General features: G+C 43.4%; 1 protein-coding gene across 3 annotated transcripts in view; it reads left to right on the top strand.

The window, feature by feature from the left end:
* The window catches only part of Adamts18 (ADAM metallopeptidase with thrombospondin type 1 motif 18), a 127770-nt gene that overhangs the window by 74662 nt on the left and 31518 nt on the right, over positions 1 to 21590 (top strand). For all 3 annotated transcript variants that reach the window (XM_033758039.1, XM_010609479.3, XM_033758040.1), the window contains 6 exons: positions 1584 to 1679; positions 5790 to 5938; positions 11748 to 11920; positions 15803 to 15933; positions 16797 to 16920; positions 17826 to 18070. In XM_033758039.1, coding sequence (XP_033613930.1) covers positions 1584 to 1679; positions 5790 to 5938; positions 11748 to 11920; positions 15803 to 15933; positions 16797 to 16920; positions 17826 to 18070 — 918 coding nt within the window. The remainder of the gene's footprint in view (positions 1 to 1583; positions 1680 to 5789; positions 5939 to 11747; positions 11921 to 15802; positions 15934 to 16796; positions 16921 to 17825; positions 18071 to 21590) is intronic.

Genomic DNA, 21590 nt, shown 5'->3' with positions numbered 1-21590 from the left:
AGATAAGAAGTTGGTTGAATGTGCTGGAAGAGAAAAGAGGGAGGTATAAGCAAAAAAGTACAACCCCCCCACTTCGTGTTTACTTTGAAAGGGAGCTTTCTCAGGAGGGCTTCCTGATCGTCAAAGCATGTAGTTGGCTATAATTACGTTTGACTTCTGCACTTCACCACAGAAGAAATAACATGTTCATACAGCCTGTCTTGTTTTGCTCTGCAATCCTGGTGCTTTGTTTTGTTTTGCTTTACTTTATTCCCCTGGCCCTCTCCAGCCATCCCTCCTCTCAGCTCTGTGGCCTGGCACTGACCATGGCGTCCAGCCTTTCTGTGGTCTTTTCTAGGGTCATTTTGGAGGCAGCCACACAGGCTATGTATGGCTATGTGTTATAGTTTTCCATGGCTGTAAGGAGGGCAGAAGTTTAATTCAGAAAGCCTTTGTAAGTATGACTTTAACTGTTCCCAAACGGGCCACCTCTCACTCTCCAGCGTGACCTAGACTGTTCTCTGTTCTGTAGTAAATAGATCCTCTGCACCCCAGGGTAGCCTCGTCAGGAAGCATACAAACATGGGAATTCCCTCGTTCTTCTTGCTGCTATAACTAATACCTTCATGGAAAGATGTATCGGTAGCATCTTGTGAGCTTTGAGATTTGGGGATGATCTTGCTGCTGATGTGTGGGGCTACTGCTGGTGGTAGTGTTTCTAAGCACTGACATGAATCTCCTTCCATTCTCTGTGGGAGGGAGGAATTTAACAATCTATAAGATGAGATTCACTGCATACATCTGGTTTCCCTGTTTTCTTGGTCCAGTGGAAAGTTTTTAAATGTATGAAATATTACTACTAAACTAATTATGTTTTTATTTTTGAAAAATACTGAGTGGAATTCTTGAGGAATAGAGTGTCTAGTTAATTGAATTTCCAGAGTTATGTCAAGTATCCACCAAAACCATGTTGTCATCTCTTCTGTTGTCAGTATTTTCTCTCAAATGTGCGCGTTTACGTTTCTGTCTCGGTGAAAGGAATGTGGCACACGAGATAGAGTCCCTTTGATGATCCCCGATGTCTCCTGACAAACATCCCCTGGTGACTTTCTTCAGCGCAGCACCTTCGGCTCCTCGAGTTGGAAGCTGCCTGGTTCAGTCCCCTTACTTTACGGACAAGGAACTGAGGCCTGGGACGATGGAGAGCTTTCCGACGTCCATTCACAGCAAAGCCAGGTCCAGAGCTGTAGTGACAGAGCTCGACTCCGGAGCCGGGCCGCTGTGGGTCCCGACTGGCCCTCGGCGGCGGTGGGACTTTGCAGCTTTGGAAGTGTTGGTTGCTTGTCCATTTCCACCGCTAAGTGAGCTTCTTCAAATGCATGTGTTCTCCAGATTAGCAGTTGACTTGTGCTGCCTCCCAGCTGTTATGAAACCATAAATGAAAGGTGCTCTAGAGCCTTCCTGCTCCTACAGCTTTGCTCGCCTCTTTCTGAATACTTGGTCTTATTTCAGGGACCCCCACGGAGCAATTTTGTGTATAAAAGCTTTGCCTATTCCCACTCCTCTGGCAACACCACCCTCATCAGCACCTTCTCTCCTTTCAGGACATTTGCAAATCACTCTGGTGCCACCGACTGGGCCACAGGTGTGAGACCAAGTTCATGCCGGCAGCCGAAGGAACCGTTTGTGGCTTGAGTATGGTAAACTGCGTACTTGTTAGTTTTTAGCTCTGGAAACTTGAAAATCAGAACCCAACCCGACTGCTTGTGTCGTGACCTCAGAATGCAAGGCCTTGACCGCATATATTTTCTGCCTTGTCTTTATAGTAACCAGCATTATGCAGTAAGCTGAATGCTAATATAACCCAGCTAGTTCGATCATTTAACATTTTTTTATTTTTACTTTGTATCCCTTTTTCTTTCCAGATGGAGGCTTGAGTAAAAATATCACTATATTTCCCTCAGCTAATAGGTTTCATTGCATACCTTGTACCTTTTAAACTCTGTGCTTTATGTCGAAGCCTCAGGAGCAATTGTCACTCCAGACCAAAGCCTCTGCTCTTCTGCTCACAGGAGCTGTGTCTGGCTTCTGCCATGCCCGCAGATGCCTGTCACTCACAGTGACACCACTGTCAAAGGATGGGGCTTCCCCCTCCCTGAAGCACCCTCAGAATTTAGCTTCTATTTTCCCCCGTTTCCCGGTAAAATCTTCACCTGAAGGACCCGTAAGTGGTTCTGATTTGGGAAGTTCATTGGCAAAACCATGGTAGAGTTGCTGTAAGGATGACCTTTGCAGGTTTGCTGACTTCAGCCTGTGAGAAGACAGGACCACTTAAAGCAAATTCAGTCCCCCCGTGCTCTTTGGGCTACTAGATGTCAGGTACAGGAGATTCTGAGGATGCAGAGATGCATGTAAATCATTCATGCCCCTTAAAGACTTTACAGTCCAGTCAGGAGACCTGTGCAGAAGCCAGCGCGCCTCTCTCTTCAAGGCACACAGTTGTTAAGCACTAGTTGCTCTCAGAGCCCAGACGAATGAGGTGTGAGTCATGCTTTGGATTAGGTATGCACTTAGCATAGGTACAATGAATGGATACAGCAAGGTGGGCACTGGAGTTTACATAGAAGTTCTTCAGTGTGATAAGAAGAATAAGTACCTTTGTAGGGAAAGGCCAAAAATAGAAGCCAATCACAGACACATGCCAGCCAGTGGATACCCAGCAAATGAATGTTTTCTGATATTTGTTAAATTTTAGAAGATTTGTGAGGTTCAGTTTTAATCATTTACTTATTTTAAAGATAATAAGCATTTTAGAAATTGGAGAGTTATGCACAAATTTTAATTGGATATTACTAGGAACATTACAACTAGAAAACTACTACAAGGATTCTTACTAAAAATGCAATAGAAGTATTATAGCTGTGATGATACAAACAATAAATAATGAGATCATTGAAAACAAATACTACTCCAGTATTTGTTTTTGAAGCCTCAAAAATTAGAACGTGCAACTTGAGAATTAATGCATTTTCAAAAGGAACATTTAAACATGGGAAGTGTTGACAGAAATAGAAAAAGTTGATATAAATGAATAGTGTAAATAAGTAGTATATAATGTAGGTTTAGGTTTGTTCTATGAATACATCAGGGATCCGATTCCGTGGGGATTAAATGCACCTGCATTAGACTTCAGTGAGCAGAGCAAGAGATAAATTAGGACGGAAGCTGAAAAGTAAATGCCCCGTTATCCTGCTGCCTCTCCCATTGTTCTCTAACGTAGGTTGCAGGTTATGCGCTGGGCAGACCCCTGCACTGTGAGGTCACCTTCGGCAGACAGCACCCTGGTCGGTCCTAGCTGTCATCACTCCAGTGTATTTCTGTACCCACTCACTCGTTCACTCCGCCGATCCTTCCTTCAGCAGGGCGTGCAGCTGGCTCTTTCCTGGGCTGCAGGCTCCAAGAGGGGCAAGGCCATGGCTTAGCCATGCTTTTTGTTTTGTTTTGGTACCAGGGATCGCACTCGGGACCTTGTGTTTGCCAGGAAGGCACAGTGCCACTGAGCTGCATCCCCGGCCCGAAGTCTGTCTGTCTGTGGGGAAAAGGTTATCCTTCATTTATTTTTGTTCTCTGTGTGTTTTGTTTTGTTTTTTGAGTTAAGGTTGCACTGCATGGCCCAGGCTGGCCTCGAACTTGCCTCAATCCTGCCTCAGCCTCACAAATGCAGGGAGTACAGCCCTGTGCCACCACCCCTGGCTAGTCATGTTTTCCCTGAGTGCCAGGCGCAGCGTGGCCAGTGCTTCATGCTTTCCTTTTTTAACCGGAAGAACTCAATGCAGCCTTCCCCTTGCTCTCCTGCCTCTTGTCCTTCAGTGATATGTGTACTATCAATGCTTAATAAATGCTTGAGGCTATAAAGGCCATATACTTTTATCTCAAGGTATGTGTGCGAAGGAGAAAGGTTTGTGCTTGCTGTTTACCACAAGGTATTGGTGTAAAACAGCACCATTCAATTTGGTATTAGAAGTAGTGCTAGAGATATGTAAGTGTGAATAGATTGATAATATTAGATATGCATACATTTAATATTTACTTTTATATGTAGTTTTATATCTGCATGTGATTGTTTGCATGTATATGTGTAAATTACTGTATATTCCTAGTTTCTACACTGAAAAATCAGAGAGGGGCAGGCTGTCATCAGCCTAACCCAGTCTAGGATCCACACTGAAAGAATAAAAAGTCTGATTGATGGACTGGAACAGATCTAAAAAAAAAACTTTATCTGGAGATAAGGCATTAGATTAACACTAAGATACATTGATCAGTAATATACTTCTGAGATGAGAAGTACAAGTCCCATTTAGGAGCTTTGGCTGCTGAATTAAATCCAGTCTCTGCTGCATAAGTAGGTATCTGAGTATCCATGACTGTCAGCATGTTAATTTTTCTTCCCTTACAGTCTCTCCTCTGTATAATGTATCCAACTCCCCAAAGCTTTTGGAGGATTATATGAGATTTTGTATATGAAGTTCGTCTCCCCACCACTTTTAGGACAGAAACAACTTAGCCGCTGCCGGTGATATTGTCATTCGCTATTATTTTTGTTGTTTTGTCTCAGCCTAGTGCAGCCCTGTGGTTACTGGTAGGAAGATATGGTAGATGCAATCTTCAAATGACCATTAGCTTCACCCCCCAAAAAAAGTTCCCCCAATGTTATGTGATTTCATGTAATCCCTGAAATGGCAATTAACCCACTGGGGGGAAAATTGAAAACAGAACAATCAGTCAGCACATGGCAAGAACAGGAAGAAAGGAAGCAATATGTTAACCTAGACAATGTGCACCAGCTACGAAGCCACACAGTCAACAGCCACAAAGCCAAATGTATCGTGGGGGAAATGTGAAGGCTTAAAAGTCAAAACAATCTCCCCATAATTCTGTAACTGAGCCCCACTTCTCAGAAGAACCTGGCGTGGTCCAAACCCGACCCTTTGTGTCTAATTGCAGAGGCTTTTAGGAAAGTGCACAGTTACGCTTAGTCATGCAGAACTTGCTGGTAATAGAAGCATCACAGGACGAAAAGTAAAAAACACCCTAGGCTAGTGCAACCCCGGCGAGGGATATGACCAGCACAGCCTGGACTTTGTTGCAAAGCTAGAAAATTGGAAGGTTAATCCAGAAAACAGCTCTCACTCTACCTTGTACAGACGCTGGGCCAGTGAAAGACTCAGATTTAACTCATCATAGATGCCAAGAGTTCAAAGGCATCTGAGGATCTAAAGGAGGGGCCTTTCCTATAGACAGACAATTGAAGGGTGTTAGCACAAGAGCATGTTCAGACTTACTCGGTTTCATAAGCGATGCTCTATAGATAGTTTGCGTAAACAAAATCTAGTGTATATACAGTTGCATCTATTCTTTGATGAGATAACCACTTAAAATGATCAATTTTTGGTTGATAGCTTAAAAACTGTTTCTTTTTGAATGAATGACCTGAACTGTCCGTAGGTAACACTGTCCATGGCTGTCAAGGGGAGCTCTGGTGTCATCCTGACTCCCGCCCCCGGCTGCTGGGCGACTCACAAAGCGTGTGATCCTCACCCTGTTGCTGGCAGGTGCTCTTCTCTCTCAATGAGAACCTGTCTAGAGGCAGGTGGTAGATCTGGAGTATCTGAGTGCTTGTATAGCCCGGCAGGGGAAGGACTAAGCAGGGTGTCCCACAGCGCCTTTCTCTGTTACCTGGTACCTTTCGTCTCCTTGTGCTGTCAGAGGCGGTCTTTGACAGGAAACGTGTCGTGTTCTCTCCACAGTGGTGTCGCCAAGGCCAGTGTGTGAAGCTGGGGGAGCTCGGGCCGCGACCCGTCCATGGCCAGTGGTCCTCCTGGTCGAAGTGGTCAGAATGTTCCCGGACTTGTGGCGGAGGAGTGAAGTATCAGGAGAGACACTGCAACAACCCCAAGTAAGACTCTAGTAGAAAGCTGGTCTTTGGAAGACCTTGACCTTCGGCCTGTCACTTCCCGCCTCAAGTGTGGTTTTCTTGCTTTTGCTCACTAGCAGTCCACAGTGTTTTCCCTGTTTGCATAAGAGGCTGTGTACGCTGGGAAGCAGCAGGGTGGGCAGAAACCAGCACACAGCAAAGGAAGCTCCCTCTGTGTGAAAGGCCCCAGTCTGCTTGGGCAAGGTGGCTCGTTCCCATCATCCCCACTGTCCAGGAGGCTGAGGCAAGAGGAACACAGGTTTAGCCCAGCGTAGGTGACTTTGTGCTTGAGTGAGACCCTGTCTCCAAATTAAAAAAAAAATTAAAAAGGGGTTGAGGATGTAGCTCAGTGAAAAGATCCCGAACTCAATCTCTGGTACCAGAAGAAGAAAGTATTTCAGTCTCCAGCCCTCACCTTTCACATCCTGAGCTACTTTGAATCTCAGTGAGGGCTCTGCAGTCAGTCCTACAGAACAGGGAGGCTGGGCTGTTGGAACGTGTGTGGGCCTCCCAGCTCAGCGGGCTGGAGACATCAAGATTTTTGCTGCACAGAAATAGGCGTTAACGTGTTGACAGAGCTACCTGACTTTTCAAGAGAAATCAGGAAATTTCACAGTTTTGAAAAATTGACAATTTTTAAAAATTTTCCTTAAAAATGAAAATGAAAACAAAAAGCAACTGGGAGGAGTAACCGAGCCTCCCGGGATCAAGTCATACAGGTGTCTGCCCTCAGCAAGTGACACATGCTCATGTAGAAGGCTGAGCTTTGGGTACAGGAAGACTCCAGACCCTGTGTTTTCCCCTTCTTAACTGCCTGGGTTCTGCGAAGTCATCAGAGCTCTGAGCTTGGATGTGTGTAGGAATCAGAGATGCATCATCCACCTCAGAAGGTTTGGGCTGGACTAGAAATCATGCCTGGAAAATGCCTCAAAGTCGAGGGAGCATCTCTTGGACCCTCCACAAACGGTTCTGGAGTCTGTGCGGTTTTCAAAGTCCTCATTCAGAGATCACCAAAAGGGCAGGATCACCCCAGGGTCACCCCACTGAGGCAGGGGGAGAGGCAGAGGCATCCCTGGACCTTAGAGGGTGCAGTGGAATGAGAATAATGTGGTGGAGACTTGGAAAATGGGGGATTTCGTTTTACAACACGATTGCAGTAACTGCACAGAGGTTAAGGGAGGCTGAAGCCCAACTGTCCTGGCCCTGCCAGTGCAGGCCACGTGGCCGCTGCTGATGGGCTGTGTCTGTCCCCGGCCCCTCATTTACAAAACTGGGTAAGGGTGGCACCTAACTCTCCGAGATAACCATGATCATCTAGTTTGAAAAGGGCCTGGCAGGTTGTAAGCATGGCATAAATGCTTGGTGCATTAAGGATTACACTAAATAAGGAAACTAAAGCAACAGGAGGCTTCAGCGCTACTGAGATGAAGGGCCGGCACATGCCTGTGGCTGTCCTCCCTGGTACCTCCAGACTAGGTGCCAGTGGGGTCCCTTCCCATGCCTGCACCCTCCAAGCCAGAACCAAAAGTATCTGCAGGTGCTGGCCCTGGGCCTACAGGGGCAGAATCGTCTTTGAGACTCCCTGGGGTCTCAAGACCCGGGTACTGGGCATAATGGAAAGAAGACCTGTGACGTGTTTATGATGTATGCTGGGTTGTTACAGCTGCCCTCTGATGCTCTGAATGTAGCCCATGTTTGGGATAGGATTGTTAAAATCATTATATTACTTTCCTTTTTCGAAGCAGATTTCATGGATCTGTTTTTCATACATGGCAACGTTTTACAACCCCGATATTTTCCCAAGAAAGAAATAGATTACCAAATTTAATAGCTCTGCTGGTAAAGTGCATGAAGAATGCCCCTGAGAGTTAAATTTAAACCTTTCTCATATCTATGGGACTGAGAACTCTCATTATAATAGAGTATTGTTCATGGAAATATCATATTGTAATTTTAGAGATGCCTTATAAAAGCATTAATCACTAAAGTATTTCCACTTGGTGCGGTTTTGTCCCATTAAGCAAGATTAAAGATAATCAGGACGCTGTTTACTTTAACTATGCATGAAGTCACAAATAAAACAAGTAGATGATAGGATACCCCAAGAGAGTTGAATTAATTGTTCTCTCTCTGCTCTTAATTTGCTTTGTTGTAGTAAAGCTGGGGATTTTTTTTTTTTCACCGTTTGAAGTTTTTTATTTCTTGCTTCAGTTTCAGCCTTTGGTTCTGTTCACGTCACTCAGCCTAACTGTTCTTGCTTTCTTATCTGAGAAGCAGTGTGGGGTTTCTGTTTCATCTAATGATATTTTTCCCAGTCTGTATTTTTTTTTCATACAAAATGAATGATTCCTGGCTGATTTATGGATTTCTCAAATTTTGGAGCGCTCAAAGAGTTTAAAGGTTATCAATCTTAGAATGGCCTTTGCCAGCACATGTGGCTGCCTCCTTTATGCTGTGTTTGTAGAGGACATTTCTCATCGCCCCCAGGCCTGTTGTGCACTGAGTCCCACTATGCTTTAGGAATCTTTCAAAGTACTTTTCCAGGCATTTGCTCCCAATCAGGTTAGAACCAATATGTGGGTTGGAGCCTTGTGAGATCCAGCTATTTTCCAACTGGGCACCCAGGTACCCTAAGACAGCAGCAGCAGCCCCTGCCTGGACAGCCCCTGCTTATGGCAGAGTCAATCCGAAGTCCTGCCGTCTACCGTGAAAAAGTCTAGTAAATTCCTATAAAATCTCTTCGTGGAAATGAACGGAGACATGCTAAGGCGTTCTAGAAATTCCGTAAAACATGACTCCATTCCAGAAGGAGTTATGTTCCATTTACTCTAAGGCCACTTAGCAAATGGAGTTCGAAGGAAAGTCTGGCTCCGGAGCAATGGTTGAACCAAATCTGTGACCTCTTTTCCAACCAGTAATTCCCGGGTTCAAATACCAGAATCACTAGAGTACTTTTTTAAAAAAAGATACCGATTCCTTTTCAAAACACACATCATGTTTTCTTATTGAGAGAGACCGGGGGGGGAGCAGAAATCCATATGTGTGTGTGTGTGTGTGTGTGTGTGTGTGTGTGTGTGTAACAGAGCTCCCCAAGTGGTCATAACAAAGGTAAAACCAACAGACTTCACAACCATTTGTGGTCAAGATGAGCTCTGCACAAACAAGCAAACACGTAGTAACATAACCTAGCGACAAAATCAAGTCCTTAGACTTTTATTTTCTGTTTCTCTTTTTAATTTCTAATCACAAAGAACTTACCGCACCAGGGAGCATTATGGTAGAATTTTCTGTTGATTTATCCTAACACTAATGTTTAAGATTGCAGAAAAATTACCTGAGTTGGAAGATTTGATGTTTAAAAAGCTGAAATTCTTGCCAGTCTTTGCTTTTTTTTAACTTTGCTTTTATCCCTAATGAAAAATGAAAGGTATAAATATGTCAAAACCAGATGGTGTCATACCCAGCACAACATAGGCACTTACTACAAAAGTATGAACTCTTTAAAAAGTTATAATTTATTTATACTAAAACTGCCTCAAATTCTTTTTTATTGAGTTTATTGGTATATTTTAGGGATACAGTACAGTTACATTCATCATTGGGATCTTGTGCCTTTACATGACAGGTCTTGGGTCTCATTTTTTCCCCTTGTCCCTGCCCTCCCTTCGCCCCCTCTTCCCCTCCCCATTTACAAACACTTTATTTCCAGGGCCTATATCAGTGGCCAAAATTGCCCCTATTTTACAGATGAGGAGATTAAATAGAATTTCTTAAAGTCAACCTTGTAAAGAGACAGTGAATGTGGGGATCGAACTCAGGACCTTGTACTTGCAAGGCAGACACAAAAATCCCCGGCCCTGAGACAGTGAATGTTTAAATCCCAGGTCTGCCTCCTTGTGAAAGGCCAGCTCCTAACCTCTGCACTCTCTCTTTCACCCCCTCCCTCTTCCCATGCAGGCCCCAGGCATGGTTGAATATGAAGGAATCCCAGGTCTGAGGCTGAGCTCTGAGCTGAGTCTTCTGCCTGTGGGCCTTCATTCCACAAGCTCGCTCTGAGCTCTGTGAGGCACTTTGTGCTTCTCCTGTAAAACCAGTGAAGGTGAGATGTGCTCAGAGGCCCAGAGTTGACAAAGTAGCACTCTGTGGGCCCCTTTCACTTCATTCAAAATGCTCGGTCCACAGGAGGGTTATTTGTTAACTCTCAGAAAGTCTTAAATGCGACAATTAGTTTTAAACCTGTCTTGTTAAGATGACTGGGGATCTTGGGACTATGATAAAGCGCTCTCAGGATTTCTAAATGCTTTTAAGATAAGAAGTCTGCAGGGATTTGCTCTAGGACCTTGGCTGCTGCAGATTTAAAGAGTCGTCCGCAAAGTTTCAAAATAACGTAAAAATCCCATCCTGGCAGCACGGCCCTTCCTGTTTCTGGTGACTCCATCTTAACATGCAGTTATAGGAGGACCGGGTAAAATATGCTGAAGCAAATCCAAGGGTGTTTTATGAAATACTTGTGCTTCCTGGAGAGACAAGGAATTCTAATCACAGAAATTTATTAACTTGGAGCCTCCTTTCACGTTACATGTTGGAATTGAATTTTCCTGTGTGACGATCCACAGTTGAGAAGGCTCTGAAAAGGGGGGAGGTGAAAAGAAGCCATTACTTCATGAATAGAGTGGACTGGATGCGTGGTTAGTTGTCCATGGTCAGTGTGGTTGTCATCATTTTTCTTTGTTTTGATTTCCGGCTTTTGCAGATCAGAGTCTGCCCACTAAGATCTTAAAGAGCTTACCATCCGATCATTATTTATGTTCTAATGGGATTCCCTATTCTGGAAATCCATTTCCCATTGTGCTTGGCAGGAAAGCAGTGGGCCACCTGCAAAGTTAAAAAGTGATTTGTGGATGAAAACAAGGCAGTATTTTCCCTCAGTTTAGCTGAATTCAAAAAACACACCAGAGCCAGACAATGACCAGAAGGCCTTCTGCAAGACTGGCAGAGCTGGGTCTGAGAACACGGCTGATGAGACCCTCTGTTCCTTCACCCCAGTGTCCTGACCTTCTGTCTAGGACAGGTGCATGGAAAAGTACTGGAGGAAAAGGAGGTGCATGTTAGGAAATGGGAGAAAAGCTGGAGGTGTAGGTGGGTCTGCTCTTATGTGAGTGCAGAGACAGAGAGGGAGCACGAGTGGGAGAGAGACGGAGAGGGAGGAAGAGGGAAAGCACACAGCTCACACGTTACTAAGAACGTATCAGTGCTTTTACATGTTTCTCTGACACATAGGCAATCTGACGGACATAAGAAGTATCTTTTCATGAGTTACTAAGAAAATTGCCAGAATATTAAAATTGGAACAGAGATAGCAAATAAGTTTCATCACACCTGGCAATTCCAATTAGTGAGCTTTGGTAGCCACTGTCTAAAGGTATTCTGAAAAAGAATTGTGAGGGCCGGGGATTTAGCTCAGTGGTTTGGTGGCCTGCCTTGCAACTGCAAGGACCCGAGTTCAATCCCCGGTACAAAGAAAAAGAATTTTTGAGCCCATGTCCAGCTTCTGCAAAAAAAAAAAAAAAAAAAAAAAAAAAAAAAAAAAAAAAAAAAAAAAAAGGAGAAAAGAATACCCCGATTGATTATATCTGCTGCTGAAACAAGAAGAGATGTGGCAAATTGTATGCTATGCATTCCCATTTCTGTGATAAACAGTCACCTTGATTGTCCCTCTTTACCTTGCTGCATATGAGTAATAACAAGGCATTTGACTGCTAGTGTTACAATTCTTAAATTTTATTTTTAGGCCTCAGTATGGTGGCAAGTTCTGTCCAGGATCTAGCCGTATGTATAAGCTGTGCAACACTGACCCTTGTAGTGCAAATAGCTTGGATTTTCGAGCCCAGCAGTGTGCAGAATATAACAGCAAGCCTTTCCGTGGATGGTTCTACCAGTGGAAACCCTATACAAAAGTGGAAGGTAATTCACTCGCTGTAACCCTCAAGTGAATGCCGCTGTGCTGATGCTAATGGGAATGAGGAACACAGAAGAGATGGCTGCTGATGTATAAGCATCTCAGTGTTTACCTTTCATTCCCCAGACTTGTCCTTGTTCGCTTCTTTGTTAATTTCCATGGGTTTTGTTTATTTTCCCACACCTTTTTCCCCCGGCAAAAACCCCTTGTCTCCCACATCTGTAAGCGAAAGGATCCATGTGTCTCTAAACTCACCTTTGACATTTCAGCAGCTTTGCCTCCCAGGGATGTTTCTTGGGATTGGTATGAACGGTCCAGACCGAAGACTCATGGAACCACGTAACCCCCACAGAGACAGCAGCCTCAGCAACCGAGCTGGCGGTGACGGCAAGCACGGGGAGGGCATGTGTTCGCATGCGCACACACAGCCCTGACGAAAAGTTGTCTCTGTGGTGGATTCTTCTTGCTTTCCACACCTTACGGTTATGGCTTGCAGTTCGCTTTTTAAATTTGCTTATTTTTATTTTGGCTAATCCTCCCCTCCCCAAATTTTAGTTGCATTATGAGAATTTGATATACTTTCTATCACCTACACAGAATGAGATGCCACTATCCTAGTTGTTTTCTTTACACTGTTGCAGGCTCTTGATTTTATCAGAACTCACCTGCTGCAGCTTAAAAAAGGACCCACAAGAATCTCACATGTGCCTGTGGAGAAGGAGAAGCGACTCGAGGTTTTGACGGTTCACAAGCTATTTCTGTGTAAAAGCTGCAGATGAATCTGTATGATCAGTTACCATGGACGACACTAATGCAGTTAGAGAAATCTCCAGCAAACAGAGCCTCCAAGTGCAAAGCGAGGAGAGGACTGCTTTGCCCCAAACGAGCAGGGCCTGATCAGGAGTGTTGATCAGGTTTTGGATCATGACTTTATTCAGAAGCCCAGCCAGAGATAGACATAAATACAGTGGACCCTTAACTTACAAACTCAGTTCGTTTCCGAGGGCTGGTTGTAACTCAAGTTAGTCACTTGGCTTCGAAGTCTCTCCCTGTATAATGTTAGGCCACACTTTTCTTCCAGGCAGGTCTCGGTGTCCTTAGAGAGAAACTGGACTAGGATTTCTCAGTTAATCCCACACAGGAAAGGACGTTGTCAGATTCCTTCCAGAGTTCTTTAAGGGTTAAATCTGTATCTGGGGCCATCTGGAAGCACAAGCAGGTAGCTTTCAGGTTGTAACTCAAGACTTTGGTCATAAGTTAAAACTAAAATTCTGGTCATAATCCAAGTTGTTCCTATGTCAAGTTGGTCGTAACTGGCGAGTCTACTGCATTCCACAAGCTGTGTTTTAGGAAGGAGGGGTGAGGTACCTATGGACATTTACTGCTGAAAGGAAACTGTTCCAAGCATTTGAAGAGATGCTGAACAGAAGAGGGTTTAGATTTATTGGGAATTACTTCAGAGAACACAATTCAAAGGCTGAACATCTCTTAAATCTCATATTACGTTCTCAGGCCTCCATTGCCGGCCTATCTAAAATAAGTCTTCATTTTATTCTCCAAAATCTTTATACCTCTTCTCAAAGCAGACATTTTTTTTTTAATCTAGTCAACTTACTATCTTCCTCCCCAAAAGAAGTTAGGCTCCACAAAAATTAAGTCTTTGTTTCCTCGAGCATACTTTTATCCTCTGGGTCTTCAGAATCTAAGGACAGTACCAGGTATATATTTTGCAGTGTGTGAATAAACAGACATTACCTGTCCAAAATAGATGGGTGTACATCCCATTCTCCAGCAGTGAGCTCCTCGCTGCTTTACCAGGGCCCAAGTAATTACACAGGAAGGGTGCGCACAGTAGGTTCCGGCAGATGATTCCATGGAAGAGCTGGAGTTGCTCCAATCGCAGCCTCCCAAGGCTTGCTTCTTCTTGGTTTTATGTTCCCATGTTTCCTATCCATATTTCTTCCTCTAAGAGTCTGTTGTCCTTCCCTTCATCTTGCCTGTTCTCTGCTTTGGCTTCTGAGATACTCTGTGGTCTTTCATTCAAGAGCAGTATGTAGGGAATCTGTTCTGTTATTCTCCTTTAAATAGGTCCTGTGTTGGATACATAAAGAGAACTGTACATAAGTAAATGTTTTCTGGTTTCAATGTTCTTTCTTTCATTGTCTTGCCTTTTTCACTAAGCAGTGAGCTTTCCGTTTCGTTCATTCTCTGGTATGTCTGTGGAGCTCTCTCTGCACAGGAAAACATTGAAGAAACATCGTGCACGGCCTTATGGCCTCACATCCTAAGGGAGACACCAAAGTCAAGAATTTTGGTCTGTCTCCTCTTCTCCCACTTGCATGGGTGGAAAGAGGTAACTGGAAGGTCCGTGGCATTCCTGAAGTAAAGAAAAACAGAGCAACACTTTATTCTTAAATGTGTGTAGTCTTTCTCCTACAATAGTGAACTTCTTTTTCTTTCCTCTTGTCTTTCTCTTCTTCTCTTTCTAATGGAATAGTTCATAAATTTCCCCGGGCATCTGTGCTGCAAAAACCACACTTACTAGAACTTAATTCCTGGGAATGATAGAGAAAAGAGAATATATCTATATCATCCGACTTCCTAATCTCATCTGAGAAAATGAGGAGGCGTTAAATAAAGCTGTCATTTAAAACAAGCATAGTGGAAAGGAAAACTTTCAGCCTACCCACACATCTCCATATTTCAACCATATTAATTTAGTTTCCTTCGTGCTCAAGTTTGTCTTTTGTTGAGGGATTTTATGAATCACGATTGTTTGCAAACTGTTTACACATTTGTTATAAAACTGTTGTTAGGGATATCACTCAGTGTCACCTACGTAAGGTCTCATGTGAAAAATATCATCTGGAATTCTTGGCCAAAGAGAATTATTTCTCTCGGAGAATTGGCATAATAACTTCTTTCTGATAACAAGAGCTGTAAAGTTATTATTTCTTTTGCCTTGGATACCAGAAACTTCTCAGAGACTTCATGGTCAACAGAAGTTACTTTTTCAGACCTCAGGATTAGTTTATTTGCTCCTTATTCATTTTCAGGATATGATTTTACTCTCTATATACGTTTAAATGTTTTTGGCCGTATGGTGGTTTTCAGAAGTGCCTATAATTTTTCTTATTTAAAAATCTGACTAAATATCTTAAGTAATCCAACCCTAAATAAAGATCCTCAAAGTATTTGTTTTTTTTCCACTTTCAAAATGGGGCTGTACTTTGTATGTCTGGCTGCCAAGTGGCTCTGAATCTCCAATGGTATATTCGTGACTGTCCCGTTGGACATCACAGGACAGCTATGCATGTACCGTTGGCGTACAAGCCACCCAATGGGACAGGAATGCATGTACCAGCAGTGGTTCAAGCTGTTGGAAACATGATTTAAAAGTTCTTTCTTGAGAACACAGCAGTACCCTTTCATTTATATATTGTCAATGGCTGACTGCAGACCTCTGAAGTGTAGAATATTATCCAAAGGAAGCCAGCTATACAGCCTGCCAATCATGTGTATAGTAACTGTTGTTAAGGATTTAAGGATTAAAATCTTTGTGTAGTAATATGAAATCAGCTTTATAGAGATTGTCAAATGGTCTTTGTTTGTGTTGCGGTGCTGGGGATTGAATCCAGAACCTTGCCCGTGCTAGGCAACTGCTCTGGCTCTGAGCCCTTGAACTGTTAAATGGGGTTCATATTCTTAAAACCTACCTGGATGTATCACTATTGTACGCACACAGATGTACATTAAAAAACTGTGTATAGCATTGTCCACTTTGATCGTGATCAATTCTTGAGTAAATTTAATCTATCCCTTCACAGTCATATAATTTTCCTTACAATTTCCCTTTGACCTTATCCTCTCTCTCTTTTTGCTTCTAGAGGAAGATCGTTGTAAACTGTACTGTAAGGCCGAGAACTTTGAATTTTTTTTTGCAATGTCTGGCAAGGTGAAAGATGGAACTCCTTGTTCACCGCACAAAAATGACATCTGTATCGATGGGATTTGTGAAGTAAGAACATTTCCGCCTCAGGGTCTGGCCATACTTACGTTTCTATGGGTAAATGTAACCCACAAGGGCTATCAGGAGAGGCCCTGCACAGGCGACAGGGAAAGCAGGCTCAATGTTCCACTTGGATATGAACTCTAGCTCTAAAATCCCCACTGGTGCTTTTGCAGGGTGCCTGTCCAATTATTTTAATTTCTCTTTCATTCTGTTTCCCAGTGTAATAAATCAAAATGATGAGACATTTTTTATTTACATAGTGGATGTAATGATTATGGTAAACTTTTACTGCCTGTTACTAATTATATTCTCTGCATTGTTAGAACCTCACAAATACATTTTGAACTAGCTTGACTGTTTGATTGACTGTTTGTTTTGGTACCGGGGATCGAACTTAGGACTTTGTGCTTAGCAGGCAGGCACAGTGCTATGAGCTATATCCCCAACCCTTGTGACTATTTCTAGTTAGTTTTCTTTTCTCCTTCAGTACTCACTTTTTCTCTCATTTAAATTTGGCCATGAGCTCTTCGATCCTTTTAGGTTGTGTGTGTGTGTGGTGTGTGTGTGTGTATTACTGCCACATTTTTATGGTTTAGTCGGGGAACTGGCCTGGAAATCTCACCTGGTATTCCAGTGTGACAGATGTAGTGGAGTCCAAGCATCAGATAAGTTCTGTATCTTGTTCAGTCATGAATCTAATAATAGCAGAGGACAGGCATGAGCCCCAGTCAGACTAGAGACTGTGGTTTTAACCATAGCTGTCCTGCCTCTCTGATGTTCTGGAAAGACAGAAAACCACATACCTCGTAGTTATTCTTAGCCACTGGCTTCACTGATCATTAGTGATTTTCTAATTTTCTTTCCCACAGCCAGTTGGATGTGATCATGAACTGGGCTCCAAAGCAGTTTTGGACGCCTGTGGGGTCTGCAAAGGAGATAACTCAACTTGCAAGTTTTATAAAGGGCTGTACCTCAACCAGCATAAAGCAAATGGTAAGAGACAGTGCTATTGTGCTCTCATCACTGCTGAAGCAAAACTGCCACCAAATGTGTGAGTCACATTAATATGGTAACTGATACACAGATGATTGCTTTCAGCACTCATGCAAAAACAAGGGAGGATAGAGGTGTTTTGGGTGAGAAGTTTTGTCTGGACATTATAGTTCAGAAGTGTTTTGAGTGCATGCCTTCCTATGTTGTGGTCTAAATATGAAAATTAGGGGCTATCATATGCCCCAAACTAATTTGTCAAACAGAAAAACATATTGTGAGCTAGGCGTGGTGGTCTGTGCCTGTAATCATAGCCAATGGAGGCTGATGCAAGAGGATAGTAAATTCAAGGTCAGCTTGGGCAATTTGGAAAAATCTTATTTCGAAATAAAAGATCTGGGGATGTAGCTCAAGAGTAGATTGCTTGCCTAACATAAGCAAGGCCTGGGTTTGATCCCTAGGATTGGAGGAAGGGCAAGACATACTATAAAACTCAGGGGATCTGTGACCACAGTGGCACATGAATATTAGAAACAGTTATCTAAACATCTTGAGTTTCCAGAATATTACCTGTTGAGAACACATGGCTTTAAATTTCTTCTAGCTAGGCTAGAAAGACCAAAGAGCATTCCTGAGTTTGTGGCTTCTATTGGCCTTGGGTGGAGAAAAGTGTGTCTCCTGTCCATAGACACCTGCTCAGTAAGATACTGGAACAGCTGCATCATCTTCTAGTGCTTCTCCACCTGGAAAATGAAATAATTGCTCTTCCTAGAGTGGGACTGAGTGTCAGCCAGTGGTCCAGAAACTGCACTGTAAGAAAATGGACAGTGCATGGCTCTGGGCATTTCTGGCCCCCCTTCTCTAAGGCACAGTGTAGAATTCAGAGCCGTTCTATTCTTTCCATTTAGAATATCATCCGGTAGTCGTCATTCCAGCCGGAGCCCGAAGCATCGAGATCCAGGAGCTGCAGATTTCCCCCAGTTACCTCGCTGTGCGAAGCCTCAGCCAGAGGTATTACCTCACCGGCGGCTGGAACATTGACTGGCCGGGGGAGTTCCCCTTTGCAGGGACCACGTTTGAATATCAACGCTCCTTCAGCCACCCAGAACGCCTGTATGCACCAGGACCCACGAACGAGACGCTGGTCTTCGAAGTAAGCCCTTTTAGTTCATCTGTTTCTCAATGCTTTGTGCTACATTCATTGTGATGACTCCGACTTGAGTGACCTGAAAGCACTCTGATTCTTTCAGTCCAGATTTGTTTCCCAGTAGGCTCATTTTCAAAGTATAAGCAGGAGACGACAGTTAGCACCTCCCGGGGAGTGGGGGACAGAAACCCAGTGGGCTGCTCAGAGAATGTGTTGATTTTCACATGAGGATGCCAGCCTTTCACCATTATTCTGGGCTTTCATGAATGCCTAGGAATATAGCAGGAATGCTTTTTCGGTTATTCCAGTTGGTCTGTGTCTGTTGTTTAGATACTCCATTGTAGCTGATCACTGCAGGTCAGCTGGCCTATGAGGCAGAATTACATAGTAGAGAAAAATGTTGCTTGAGTGTCAGCTGAGTTTTAGTCATCCTACACCACTATGGTTTTGTAGGTTGCAGTTTCCCCAGAGATAAAAAAAAAGAAAAATATCTTAATGGGCAATGATGATAATATAGCCAATACCTCTGCAAATAACTCTGCAAGATTATTACCATATGTGGATTTTCTTTAGTCATGTCTTTGAGTTTGCTTTTTTTCCCCTCTTTGTAAAATGGGATTAATGGTTTATTGTCACAGGGCGAGTGACTAGCTTCAGTTTGTATAGAAGCAATACTATTACCACTAGCTGAACACATACAACTAGGGCATTCTTAGTAGTAATTTCAAGCTTCAATTGTTTTGCCTGTGCAGTTGGAGTACAAAACTTACTGTGTAAGTCAGATTTCTGTTCTGTGACAGAATACCTGATTCAATTAACTGGCAAAGAAGAAAGGTTTGTTTTTGACTCACAGTTTTGGTGGTTTCAGTCCATGGTCAGTTGGCCCTGTTGTTTATGGGCGTGTGGTGGGGGCATGAAATCACAGAGGCAGTAGGCAGTGAAGAAATCTTTTTATCTCATGGTAGCCAGGAAGCAAGAAGAGAAGAAAAGGGGTTAGTATCCCAGGATCTAAGAGTATCCCCACCTCCTAATGACACCACAGATGGGGGAACATGTCTTGAACCCATGGGTCATCACGGGGACACTTATATAAAGCACAGCACTTCACTCACTCACTTGCCAGCGTAGAGAATCAAGTGTTAAGGAAAGTTAAAAGATGTCCCGGGCTCACATTGCCAGGAAAGAGCAGAGGTGCACTAGTGTCCTGTCTTCGCACTCCGGACTATGATAACTACACCAGGCCGGTGCTCTCAAATCCAGAGAGCACCAGGCTGATGCGGTTGTGTTACTGTCACTGCTGTTAAGGCTCTTGTGGTCCCCATTTCCCCGTGCTTTGACCTTGTACTAATCAACTGTAAGCACCCTCTTTCCCCCAAAATAAGACCTAGCTGGAAAATAATCAACTCTCAGAACTAGAGATCAAAAAGTGACTTTCCCAGTCAGCTTATCCTTGCCTTGGGTTGTCTAAAAATTGAATATCAAGAGATAGCTATGAGAAGATTATTTGATGGGTTCTGCTAAAATTTTATATATATGTATGTAGATAGATAGATACTCTTAGTGCTAAGGAAAACATCATAATTCATGTTTATAAGGTTGGGGGTAGGTCCTCCATCACCCAAGCGTTTTTGTTCAGCTACGTAATTAATAAAGCAATTTTCAGAGACAGGTTTTCTTTCTGTCTCAGTGGAAGCCCTCGATTTATTCTCATCCTCATTCCCATGTGCAGTGGGATGGATAATTCTGCAGACAGGTGCCATGCTGCTGTGATGTTGGTAGTGACCTGCAGCTCTCCGCAGTTCAGTGGTGAAAGCAATGAAAATGAATTACTCTTAGCCTGTGTGTGGGAGTTTGCGTTCCATGTGTGTTGAGTTATTTGGGGGAATCTAGATGACATCTTGAAGTTTCCATAATGGACTCAGGTCGGCTGGGACTTTGGAAAGTGGAAAAGTGAAAATACCTATGAATTAAATTGTCAGTGAGCCCTTCTGTGTATCATGCTCTGAGCTTCTGTTGTGTCCCACAGTGACAGTAGCTGTGGCCTGAAAGGCAAAAAATAATAAATCTCTTTGTTGTGAAAAGTAGAGTGTTGGAAAGTACAGTAGAGTGTTATATAAATAACTATGTAAATGAACACAGAGTTATGGATCAGGATAAGTTGTTGGGAAGAAATTAATTGTAAGGAAATGAAGAGATTGGCTTGGATTAGGGAGGTATTCTCTGAGGTGAAACTTGAGGATGTGAAGGACCAGCTGGCTGAAGGGCCCAAGCAAGTTAGATAAAGGAAACGGCAATAAAACTGCATATTTTAGAACTGTGTGTGTGTGTGTGTGTGTGTGTGTGTGTGTGTGTGTGAGAGAGAGAGAGAGAGAGAGAGAGAGGGAGAGGGAGGGAGAGGGAGACAAACGCACACTGAGAAGCAAACACAGGGCCTTCATAATGAGCTACATCTTCAGCCTTTAATTTTTTTTTTTAAGACCAAATCTTGCCCATCACTAAGCTGCCCAGTGTAGGCTCATACTTGGGATTCTCCTGCCTCATCCTCCCAGAGCGCTGGGATCACAGGCATACAATACCACACTCAATCTTGTTTTAGAACCTTGTGGTAAGAAACGAAAGTATCGGGCTGTAGAATAAATACAGTAGGAGGAACAGACCACCATAAGCATATAAACCATGGTGAAGAGTTTGGATTTCATTCTAAGAACACCATCAAAATCTTACCAAAATGAGTGTTTTAAAAATATTCAGCAGCTACAATGCAGATAACTAATTGGAGAGACATGAAGTGAATTGGGGAAAAACATAAACTAATCTTCTAGAAGATAAAACTAGAACTCCTAGACAATGATACTGAAGAATTAAGGGCGGTTCTGCTCATACAACCTTTTAGACTGAGCATAGGGAGTTGTGGGAAAGGTTCCTAAAAATGCATGGGATGTGGACTTTGAGGGAGAAGGCTGTGTTGAGAAAAGATCTCAGGTCGCAGTTTTGAGCATCTGGTGGGTGTTTTTACCATTGTGATTATCTTGAGGATTCCTGGAAATAGGGGTAGGGAGAAGAGAAACTGTCAGGTCAGACACCTGCTATCGGCGATGCATTTTTGACAGCCAGGAGTAGCCATTGGCATGCAGTTGAGCGTGTGTTTGAAGGGCATCAGTGCCTCGGTAACAACTGAAGTAATACACGAGTGGGTCACTCATTAACTTAGAAAAGCATGTAAGTCCCAGTTTCCTTTAATAAAGCTACCCTCTTGGAGTAGACAAGTAAATTGTCATGTCCAGAATCTTCCTTGGAAAGAAACTCTTGAACCCTGGCTGACACCACCAATGGAGGGTCACACCTGGGACCTCACACCGGTGGACCCACATCTGTCGTCACTCTGGCATTTTCTCCTGCATCCTTGTCCTGTGCCTGTGCCCCCACACACAGGGCAGTGGGGCTGTCTTTGCTTGTGTCAGTAGGGATGACGTCCGAGATGCTGCTGCTTTTCTTTGTTTTCTTTCTTTTCTTTTTTTTTTTTTTT

Source organism: Fukomys damarensis, unplaced genomic scaffold, assembly GCF_012274545.1.
Source record: "Fukomys damarensis isolate Sample0158 unplaced genomic scaffold, DMR_v1.0_HiC HiC_scaffold_32, whole genome shotgun sequence".
NCBI lineage: Eukaryota > Metazoa > Chordata > Mammalia > Rodentia > Bathyergidae > Fukomys > Fukomys damarensis.
Note: the sequence above shows the minus strand (reverse complement) of the source record. Positions and strands in the feature narration are given on the sequence as shown.